At 46.0% G+C, this 11,085-nt stretch overlaps 1 protein-coding gene across 1 annotated transcript in view; it reads left to right on the top strand.

Moving 5' to 3' along the window:
• Nucleotides 1-11,085, top strand: part of GPC3 (glypican 3) — a 278,345-nt gene that overhangs the window by 203,356 nt on the left and 63,904 nt on the right. The window contains exon 6 of the mRNA XM_075068898.1: nucleotides 6,752-6,908. Within this exon, the coding sequence (XP_074924999.1) occupies nucleotides 6,752-6,908 (157 nt within the window). The remainder of the gene's footprint in view (nucleotides 1-6,751; nucleotides 6,909-11,085) is intronic.

Here is an 11,085-nt window from a genome sequence, read left to right on the forward strand (position 1 = left end):
TGTAAATCCAGAGAGATTAAGCTATTAGTTTCCTGAAGACTTCCTCCTCCCCCCCGCAAAAGACAGCTATTTAGGAAGTCCTCCATAATTTAATATTTGAAAACACACACTTGAGACCATCTCATCTTTACATTCCTTCCCTCGGACAGCTTATTAACACTGAACATCTCCAAGGGCTTAGTTCTCTGCCTTAAAGTTTCCCAGACGTTTACCGTTTCAAGTCAGTAATGAAAGAAATGTCTCTGGTATTACCCTCCAGGCTCTGGTATTTTATAACTCCAGTCTAAGGGAGTGCCCGTGGAGAACATTTTACCTGGGAGTGGGCCATGGCAAACTCCATCTAGGCTCTGATTCTGCAAGCTGCTCCATGTGAGCAGAGCTGAGTGGTTGCATAGGTGTCTGCAGCAGCTGCAGGATGGGTACCTCACTTGTCCTTGCAGCATTATGTGTCACAAATGAAAGACACCCCTCCATAGTATCCTATTTTGAGAGTAAGGGCCCATTAGTGACTGCGTCATGGGCCTGATCCTGCCGTCCTTCCGCGGGGACAGACTTCTGGCTCCTGTACACGGATGAAGGAACAAGCTTTGCTCACAGGTTCTCTGGGGAGGTCAGGAAGGATGGAGTCGTCCTCCTTGCCCCAGAATGGAGCACCAGCAGTGTTGCTCTGTGCCCTCAGTAGGATTTGCTGGCCTGTGCGCCCTCTCCATGGAGTGTAGTTGATCGAAATTATCTTGGACCACATGACCATACTCAGCCTAAGCCTCCAGCCATGCTGCACTGGGGGAAGTCTGCTTCAGGGGGTGCAAAGATTCCCCCAATGCAGCCTCTCTGCAGCCTGAGCTCCTTCCCTGCTCAGCCAAACTTCCATGGTCTGCTGGATTTATGGGGTGGAAACTCTCCTGCCCATGGAGAGGTGAGCTTACAACGTCACATGGTTTGCGTTTTGTATAGTTTCCCCTCCCCCCAAATATCCGCTTCAGGATTTGGCTATAAAGTTACCTCCTTAATTTCATTTCATCATCTGTGAGGTTGTGGGATGCACTGGGTGTGGTTGCTACTCATTGCACCAATTTCTAGCTCTTAAACTCGTAAGGTATGTTTACACTGCAGTAGAAGACCCACAGCACGGTGTCTGGCCTGGGTCAGCTGACTTGGACTTGCAGGGCTTGTTCTGTGGGACTGTGAATAGCAGTGTAGATGTTTGGGCTCATGCTGGAGTTCTGGTTCTGACCTGCAAGAGGGGTGGGGTCTCAAACCCCAGGCTCCATCGTGAGCCCAAACACCTACACTGCTATTTTTAGCTCCACAAACCCAAAAGCCAGCTGACCCAGGTTCTCAGACTAGGTGCCGTGGGTTTTTAACCCAATAGTGTAGTGGTCCGTGGCCATTCCTCTCCATCAGTCTTGGGCAGAGGCCACACCCCCTCACTGTGTTGTGCCTCTGGATACAATGCTCAACACCGGAATTAGCAGGCTAGGGATTCTGGTCCTCTGGGCAGGGCAGAGCAATAGGCGGTGTAAAGGCTCTGATCCTCGGGGGGGATAGAGCAACAAGCAGTCTCAGGGCTCTGAGGTGGGCCGTCTGGCTGCCAGCTCCAGGTGGGGCTGGCAGCAGGGGGTAAGAGGACCTGAGTGCACCCTACTACACCGGGCCCCGCCCAGGGCCCTAACAGTGGGGATCCCACTGAAACACGCTGATCTAGAGTCTGGCAACACAACCAGAATAATGTCTAGTATCCCTGGGCTACTTCCTGTGACCCAATCTGAGTGTGTCTCCATCTCCCTGGGGTACACTACCAGTGGCAGTCCCAGTAGCTCCTCCGGATACTGGTTGGTCGGCAGTCCTGGCACCTCCTTTGGGTCCTCGGCACAGCAGAGCTCTGTCTTGGGTTGAGGGCTTGTCCTGCTCCTTTGCTTCTGGTAGGGGTGTGGCTTTCTGGCTTCACCCACCAAGGGGTGGAGCCAGATTTCTCCTCTCAGTCTCGGAGGGAGGCCATGGCCCCCCCACTACACAGACACATAGACTTTAAGGTCAGAAGGGACCATCATGATCATCTGGTCTGACCTCCTGCATGTTGCAGGCCACAGAACCTCACCCACGAACTCCTGATAATAAATGTACTTATTCTGCTCTTGCAAAATGAAGTTATTTCACCCACATCCGAGAATGGACTGTACACAACACATTAACATGCCACTCTGAGAATACTCTAGGTCAGTGATATACCAACGAGACCAATATTAGAAGCTATTACATGGTTTAGTTTTTAACGTGATTTCTCCTAAGTCGTTTCCATGACCATTTTTGACTTGGTTTGGAGGGGAAAATCTATTAATCAAAATAAAGGTGTAAGGGCCTCAAATGTGCACAGTGTACTCTCCTGTGTGAAATCTTCCCTCTGCTATGCCCACAGCCACAACGGCTATTATTTTAGTGGTCGTGCAGTTTTCCGGGGAAAGAGTTCAAACGTCTGAAAAATAAGTTCGTCAGGAATGCTCATAGAAGGCCCAAGTCAAAGTCTGTTAAAGTGAATGGAAACACCCCCCCTCTCCCCACTCCTCTTGACTTCATTGTGTTTTGGATCAGACTCCAAGTATGTGACAAGATGATCTGTAGGTGTTGTTGAAAGGGCGTATGAAGTTGTCATGGTATGAGCCCCCACTCTGAACCTTAGCATCCAAATGATAGGGTACCAGCATGAATTCCCCTAAGCTTAATTACCAGCTTAGAACTTGTAGTGCTGCCACCAACCAGGACTTGCAGTGCCTGGTACAGTCTGTTCCCCCCCAAAACCTTCCCAGGGGACCCCAAGACCCAGACCGCCTGGATCTTAACACAAGGAAAGTAAACCCTTTCCTCCACTGTTGCCTCTCCCAGGCTTCCCCTCCCTGGGTTATCCTGGAAGATCACTGTGATTCAAACTCCTTGACTCTTAAAACAGAGAGAAATCAGGCTTTTCCTCCCCCCTTCTCTCCTTCCTCCCACCAATTCCCTGGTCAGTGCAGACTCCCTCCCCTAGGGTCTTACACAAGATAACCAAAAAATCCATCAGGTTCTAAAAAAGAAAAGCTTTAATAAAAGAAAGAAAAAAGTTAAAGTTGTCTCTGTAAAATTAAGATGACAAATGTTACAGGGTCTTTCAGCTTATAGACACTTGAGAAAATCCTCCCCCCAGCAACAATACAATCCTTCCAGCAAAATACACATTTGCAAATAAGGAAAACAAATAAAAAGACTAAACCGCCTTTCCTAATTGGTACTTACTAAATTGAACAGAAGAGGCTGTTTCAGAAATTTGGAGATATCTGCTTACATGTCTGGCCCCTCTCAGAACCCAGAGAGAACAGAGCAAACCCAAAAAACACAAACAAAGGCTTCCCTCCACCGAGATTTGAAAGTTTCTTGTCTCCTGATTGGTCCTCTGGTCAGGTGTTCCAGGTTCACTGTTTGTTAACCCCTTACAGGTAAAAGATTCATTAACCCTTAACTATCTGTTTATGACAGAAGTCATACCATTCCGACAACTCAGTCTTCTCTGTTTTCCTCAATAATTTATTAATTCACTTGGAGTTCTTTTTGTAGAAGTCTTTTGAAAGCTGTATAAATTAGAAAGGAAAAAAGTGAAAAGGGAAGGAGAGTTTGTTGTGAAAGAAGAGCAATGGTGTGAAACCGAGGAGCAGATGGAAGTATATCTGATGTGGGAGTTCTCAGTGGTGGTACCATATGGGAATGTACCCGGATAGCTGGTACTTTAATAGAGAGCCACGCAGACATCAGCTGTGACAGGTGATCGTCTTTCTATAAATGCAGATAGGTTTATGAACTTCACAGGGTTCCATCTGTAGATGCTATTTCTATTAGGCATTCAGAATGCAGTCTCAACGCCCCCAGCAAAACGGCCTATTTAATTGTTCAAAAATGTCCATCTTAATTTTTTGTTCCAGCTCCTACATATCTAAAATATTTCACAGCTATTTTCCATACATTATATTTATAAATATGGGAAGGAAACATTTTTTATATTGGTGGTTATTAAATGTGTGCAACATGTAAATATGGTGGCATGAAATGCAAAAATCAAGTGGATTTGAGTCCAAACCATTTGCTTTTTATTAGGTTATGCAAGTCTAATAGAAACAGTAACATATGTGTTTACATTTCTGTGGACATGTGAAGCCAGACACTGAAAACATTCCTCTAAGGTTGTATAAACTCCAGCAACTAAATATTTTGGGAGCTGTTTTCTAGCGCCAGTTTAATAGTTTAAAAGTATAACCCGGATTCCAGATATTAAAAATGCCTTGAGAAGTATGCACATCACTGCAACAGATGAAACTAACTAAATCGCTAAAGAATGCAATAAGTTTCTATTTTGCAATATCTTCTCTGTTACTTTTCATTCTTTTTTTTTAATGTCAGGAGTTTAAATTCAAGCTTTTAGCTATGTAGTGGTAGAGATGGAATTTTTCAGCATATATGAACGGGCCGACTCAAACTTTTCAAAACAAATCTGTTTATGATGGAATTGTTTGGTTATTTTAGAAACAGTAAATGGGAAAGATCAGCAGCAGGAAACCAGTAACCTAAAATGTGCCCGTTTCCTTCCACCCTGACTAATGGGGCAGGATCAAGAATTTCCAAGTGTGTGTTTGATAGTAATCTTAGTCTTACATTCATTAGAGATATTTGATTTTACTCAGTGTTTTTAGCTGTGGCGCATATCCTGATTAGCTAAGGCCAGTGCTTAATTTGCACCAGGGCTTGTCAGGGCCAAGCCCCAGCACCTCTGGGCTTGGCAGTTCATAGTACTGGCTCCTCTGGGTTTGCTACATTAATTATGAATGTAAAAAAATTTCTTGAGCCCTGGCACCTCTTTCATTACGAATTAAGCACTGGTTAAGGGTTTACACAAAGATATCTAGGCAATTTTACTGCTTGAAGGTGCTTCCAATTACTTTGGATGAATTAAAAATTCTTTTGCTGCATTATTTCTACCATATATGTCAGTTTTTGTCTTGACCAGTCACTTTTACAAAACATGCTCTCTTGATGGGATTTAGCACAAGGCTGCGTGCCTCTGAAAATCTCACCCGTACATGCTAGGATCTGCCCTTTAACCAGGCTAGAGTCATTGCTGTTTTCTAGTATCCCAGGATAGCCAAAAATCCACTCTGGACAAGTGAAATTATGCAGTGCCAAAAGCTTCTCACTTGCCCTTAACAATCCTGGGTGCACTGAGTGACCAGAACAGCCAGCCTAAAGCTCCAGCCCCCTTTTCCTTGCAAAGAGCTGGCTGATTTGCCCATCCGGCCTGCCGGTTTGCTGCATTCCTTCTCTGGCTCATGTCGCCTGTACTGCACGTCGGGAGCAGTGCACACTGTGAACTTTGCATGACTCTGACCCTGGGGTGATAGGACTTTTGTTGCTGACCTGTTTGAAAATGAGATTTGGTTCTAAAGTAGGATGGCTGCCTTCTATTGGACAGGTTGTCCTAAAAAAAGTTCTCCCTAGCTATAATAGTCCTGTTACTGGGCCTGATTTTCTGAAGCGCTGATCCCCTGGACTTTGATTGGAGTTCTCAGCACTTCTGCAAATCTGGGCTATTATTTTTGCTTATTTGTATAGCACAGGGATTGGCAACCTCTGCATGCAGCTTGCCAGAGTAAGCACCCTGGCGGGCCCGGCCAGTTTGTTTACCTGCCGCATTGGCAGGTTCAGCTGACCGCGGCTCCCACTGGCCACGGTTCACCATCCCAGGTCGATGGGGGCGGTGGGAAGCGGTGTGGGCCGAGGGATGTGCTGGCTATGGCTTCCTGCCGCCCCCGGCTTCCTGCCGCCCCCATTGGCCTGGGACAGTGAACCGCGGCCAGTGGGAGACGCGATCGGCCGAACCTGCCGAGGTGGCAGGTAAACAAACTAGCCCGGCCTGCCAGGGTGTTTACCCTGGCAAGCTGCATGCCAGAGGTTGCCAACCCCTCGTATAGCATATGGGGGGCACCATGTATCTCCAGCCTAGTGATGCACAAGGATAAAAATCCTGCAAGATCTATCCTTTCTTTTCATACTTGATACTTCAAGTGGGGCAGTTCTCTCTCCAACCAGAATTTTGTCATTATTGTAGAGATTTTTATTAGGTTGAGAAGACTGAGAGTCCAGTCTCGCAAGGCTTTGCATGCACAACACCCATCGACTTCTTCAACTGTTAACTTAGGGTTCCAACCCACTAGCTCTGCTGCCATTGAAGTCAGTGGAAGTCTGGCTGATTTCGGTAGGAGTTGGACCAGTACTGGATGCTTTTCTGCAAATCCCACTCTGAGGGCTGCATCCTGAGCCCCACTCTGACAAAGCAAAGGGGCCATATGTAGCTCGTTTAGAAAGCCTGTTTGGGAATGCTCTTTGCGGCACATAGCCAGGCTTAGGCCAATTCCTCCGTGTAGGGGGCATGTTGGGGGCAACCTCAGGGCAAAATTCTTCAATGCAACTTTTTTTGCCATTTGTCTCATCTCAATTGTGTACAGGAACATCCCTGAGCTCTTTCACGAGCTGACACTTGGGATTGATGAGTAATTAACTTTCCCTCCTGCCTGGCCCATTCCTCCATCATGCATGTCTCAAGCAAAGGGTGTGGAAGGAGTTGAGGTTATTAAAGTATGGTTTCTGCTGTTAAGAATGAATCAACACCTGAGATAGGGGAAGCCCTGTGAAATGGGAGCTTTCCCATTGTTCTGTGCCATCTCGTGTCTTTCAGCTGTTGAAAGGAATGTCAATATCCCGGCGAAAAGCTCCAGACAAAACCACAGATGAGGATGGGTCAGAAAGCGGAGACTGCGATGATGAAGACAACTGCAGCGGTGGCTCCGGAAATGGGGAACTAAGGGTTAAGAATCAGCTCCGGTTCTTAGCAGGTGATGAGAATAATGTCTTGAGTTTTCGTTCCCACTCTGAACGTTACCTAGTACTTTGGCACAAGGGTCCATTAATGCTGAACTTAATGGAATGATGCTAGGGATGAATCAGCCCCCGGGAGTCTTTTCTTCAGCAGACACGTGGCAGATTTTGTATGTTAGCCTCACTGACGCTAGTGAGGGTGGCTAGAATAACTCCCCAGTGATCTGAGAGGAGAGGACGGGAGCTGCGTGCTTTCCTATACGCCAAGCTTTGTGGGGAAGTTGGCTGCTCCTCAGCTGTCTGTAACTGGGAGGTGGTTTGCATTGCCCCTCTGAGGGGGCTCCATTACACCCACGCGTAGCTGATTTCATCACCCTGCAGGTGTGTGGTGTGTTCCACAGTGTGGAAAGGTGCCGTAGCCACTTAGTGAAGGGAAAGCGGACTTGGGGCTAATTCTCATTCACACTAAGGCCTGTGTACACTGCTCTGACAGTGTAAAGGGACCAAGTAGATGTCAATATCATGTACGTCGTCCCCCCACTGCTCCCCCAAGACCATTTACACAGCGTGGGAGGTGTAGGATGGCCTCAGTGTAAATGGGGGAAGAGGCCAGTGCCTTGAAGTGGTGCGCCTCCTTTTTCAAGGCCCGTGTGTATGAGTTGGGTTCAGCGGGAGATTTTAAATGTTGTTATGCACAGGTGGTGACCAAAATCCAGTTCTCTACCCTACCCCTAACCCCTTGTGCTCCCAAAACCCCATGGAGCGTGGGGCTCTGGGGGGTCTGTTTTCTGTCTGGTAAAAGTGTTGAAAAGGAGGATGATCCCAGAGTGAGTTGCGACCCCATTTTTATGGGGTTGCTGAAGCTGATGTTGGTCCTGGGCCCCAGCAAGTCTGAAGCCCAAGCCCCACCGCCCAGGGCTAAGGTTACATGCCCTCTGCCCAGGGCAGCGGCCCTTGGACTTCAGCTTTGCTCCCCCCCAACCCCCGCCACCCACCACCCGGGGCGGTGGAGCTCAGTCTTCGGTTCCCCCTCCAGGGCCCATGTGGTAATTTTTGTTCTCAGAAGGGGGTCACGATGCAAAGAAGTTTGAGAACCACTGCTCTAAAGCAAACCAGACCTTTTCTATTTCAACCCAGACTGGTACAGCTCCACTGAAAGCAGCAACTCCAGCCACTTTCCTGATATACTGAGACCAGAATATCCACTTAGGCCTGATCTGGGGCCAATGAAAATTGACCTTTGGTGGAGCTACACCGGCTTACGCCAATTTAATTCTGTTTTGAGGGCTGTATGCGTCTCTTCCTAAAGACCAGACAACTGAACCTGGATAAAATCAGCCCTGAGGCTTTGAAGTTTAAGAGGCAAATTTGGATGCTTAAACTAAGCCCAGATGTTTATAAATTCCCTTCCATTGATCTGGGACAATTAAAATATCCCTAACGGAGTGAGGGCTGAGAGATTTAATAGCAGCCTCCTATCCAAGATTGTGTTTTTTACATAAATGTGTAAATAAAATATTTATATTCAAATATCAGTTGAGACAGAAAAGACCTTTTAAGTCCTCTAGTCCAACCCTAATTGATGTTAGACAACAAAATAAAAATCTAATTCAGATAAGGATGAAATGCACTTTCTTTCATCAAATACTTAAACATCAAGGCATATGTAAGGGAAATACAGTTGATCCAGCTATGCCCCGTTGTATCAAGCTAAGCCTGGAGATGCAGTTTCATCCTATATTAAATCTTTGTGTCACAGCTTCATGTTATTTCTGTGCATTTTAAATTTCCTTTAGCCTAATAGTATCACTGATCTCTGAAGACATGCATAATCCTTCGCTACCTTTTTCTCTCTCTCTAGGCTGGTCTAATCACTGTATTGATCTCCCAGATACCCTATCCGTCTAGGTGTTTATATCTTTCTTGTCACCCTGGTATGTGAACACATTAAATGAAAAAAAGAACAGAAGGATTCCCCCTCTCATTTTATCTGGCGGAAGGGGTATTTGTTGCTTACTTCTGTGGTGTATGGAAAACTGTTACAATGATAAGCTATCACTTTAATTTGTAAGGGGTTTTCTGGTCCTGTGTGCAGGATAGGGGGCTCTGTAGGGAGGCATGCAAACTGAGTAAATCTGCAAAGAGCCAGCCTAGAGCAAGATGGAGGTGAGTTGGGCCCCTCCGCCTTAGGGAGCAGCCTGCATTGTCTCTCTCTGTTTTTGGTTCTTGTATGTTACGGTTCTGGATCTGTCGAAGTGGATATTCACCCACGAAAGCTCATGCTCCAAAACGTCTGTTAGTCTATAAGGTGCCACAGGATTCTTTGCTGCTTTTGAAAAAAATAAATGAGTGTTATGCTGCAACCTTACAGCAAGAATATTTAACATTTTTATCTAACTTCTCTGTATGCCATGAACATTGCAACTTCCTTTCCCGCAATAGCAAAATATCTCTGGTAAAGAGTGAAGGCTGAGCGAGATGTTCTTGGCATTATGATCTCTTCAGGCTTCACCCTGCAACACAGGATCCAGCAAAGCAGTTGAGCACACAAGCAGTCCCATTGAAATGAATAGGGCTGTTCTGGCATTTCCTAACTTTTGCGTTCTTGACTTTGCAACCTTAATGTTCTTTTCATGTAGCTTTTTGGATGTAATATAACTTTAGAGCATTCAAGCAGACTGGTTGGAGAAATTTCTGTGGAAAGATGTGAAATGCTTTGTGATTTGGGCTGAAAACCAGAAAAAAATGTTTTGACATCTCGTTTTGACATTTTCAGAATTAAACATTTAGATTTTTTTAATGACTTTTGTTTTCAATTTTTTATTTGGTATTATGTGATATTTATTACATATTATAATCTAGTAGGAAATTTAAAAAGTCAAAATTGAAACCAAACCTTTTGATAGACCCTCGTTGAAATGTTTTCAGAACTTTCCAATATGAATTTTGAACTGTTCAGTGGCCGCTCTGATTTGAAACAGAGCCAGATTCGGAAATCTCAAACTCTTCCATCCTCGGCACAGCTCTGCAAATATGTGCATACAGCCAGGCCTGCAGGCTTGTGTGGGTTTGTCTCCCTGCCTACCGAGGAGGGTAAAGAGGCACAAGGAGGACTGCTTTCTCAAATTATTGATGGCTCCCCTTTTCTAAGTACTGGACACTTTTATGTTGTTGAAGACGGGGGAAGCCTTTGGGTGGCGGAATGTGCCATTATTCCTCTGCATTGTGGAGTATTGTTAGGTTAGTGATCAAACAAGTCAAATAGCTTAAAGTGGATTTTTGAGGTCTTCTTTGACCCTTTTCTGGTTCAAAATCAGCAAGTGACAGTTTGTCGAGTTGTTTTTCTTCATTTTTTAACTTATTCTCCAAGGCCATGTTCAGTTCAGCGGATATTCTCTTTCCTTGACCCTGACGTCTAATTTGCTGTAGGGTCAACATGCAGAAAGTCAAAATGCTCCCAGGAAGCATAAAAACCTTAAATAGCATGGTGGCTTCTCCCTAATTAATTAAATTGCAAAAGGAGAGATGAGGCACCAGCATCCCATTGTGGCAGTAGATGGTTAAAAGCCTGGGAAGACACAGAGGCTGGTGATAAAAGGCAGAATCCTGATCAGAAGTTAAAACAAAAGATGATCACAGTTTGCCAGCTAGGAGACGCTCCCTGAAAGACCTTTCAAGGAGCTTGGTTTGATCGTATGTAGATATTGGTGATCTAAATTTCTCCTTCTCACCTGTTACTCATATGAGGAGTACCTCTGGTTCTTCTTCGAGTGCTTGCTCATATCCATTCTAGTAGGTGTGCGCGCACCGCGTGCACGTTCGTCAGATACTTTTTACCCTAGCAACACCAGGTGGGCCGGCTGGGCGCCCCCTGGAGTGGCGCTGCCATGGCGGCTGATATATAGCCCTGCCGGCCCAACCGCTCCTCAGTTCCTTCTTGCCGGCTACTCCGACAGAGGGGAAGGAGGGCGGGTGTGGAATGGATATGAGCAACACATCTCGAAGAACAACAGTTACAAAGGTGAGTAACCTTGTTTTCTTCTTCGAGTGCTTGCTCATATCCATTCCAGTAGGTGATTCCCAAGCCTTACCTAGGCGGTGGGGTCGGAGTGAGACGTTGCCGAAAGCAAGACCGCTGTACCGAAGGCGGCATCGTCTCGAGATTGGTCAACCAGCGCATAGTGCGATGTAAAA

The sequence above is a fragment of the Chelonoidis abingdonii genome, chromosome 8 (genome assembly GCF_003597395.2).
Source record: "Chelonoidis abingdonii isolate Lonesome George chromosome 8, CheloAbing_2.0, whole genome shotgun sequence".
NCBI lineage: Eukaryota > Metazoa > Chordata > Testudines > Testudinidae > Chelonoidis > Chelonoidis abingdonii.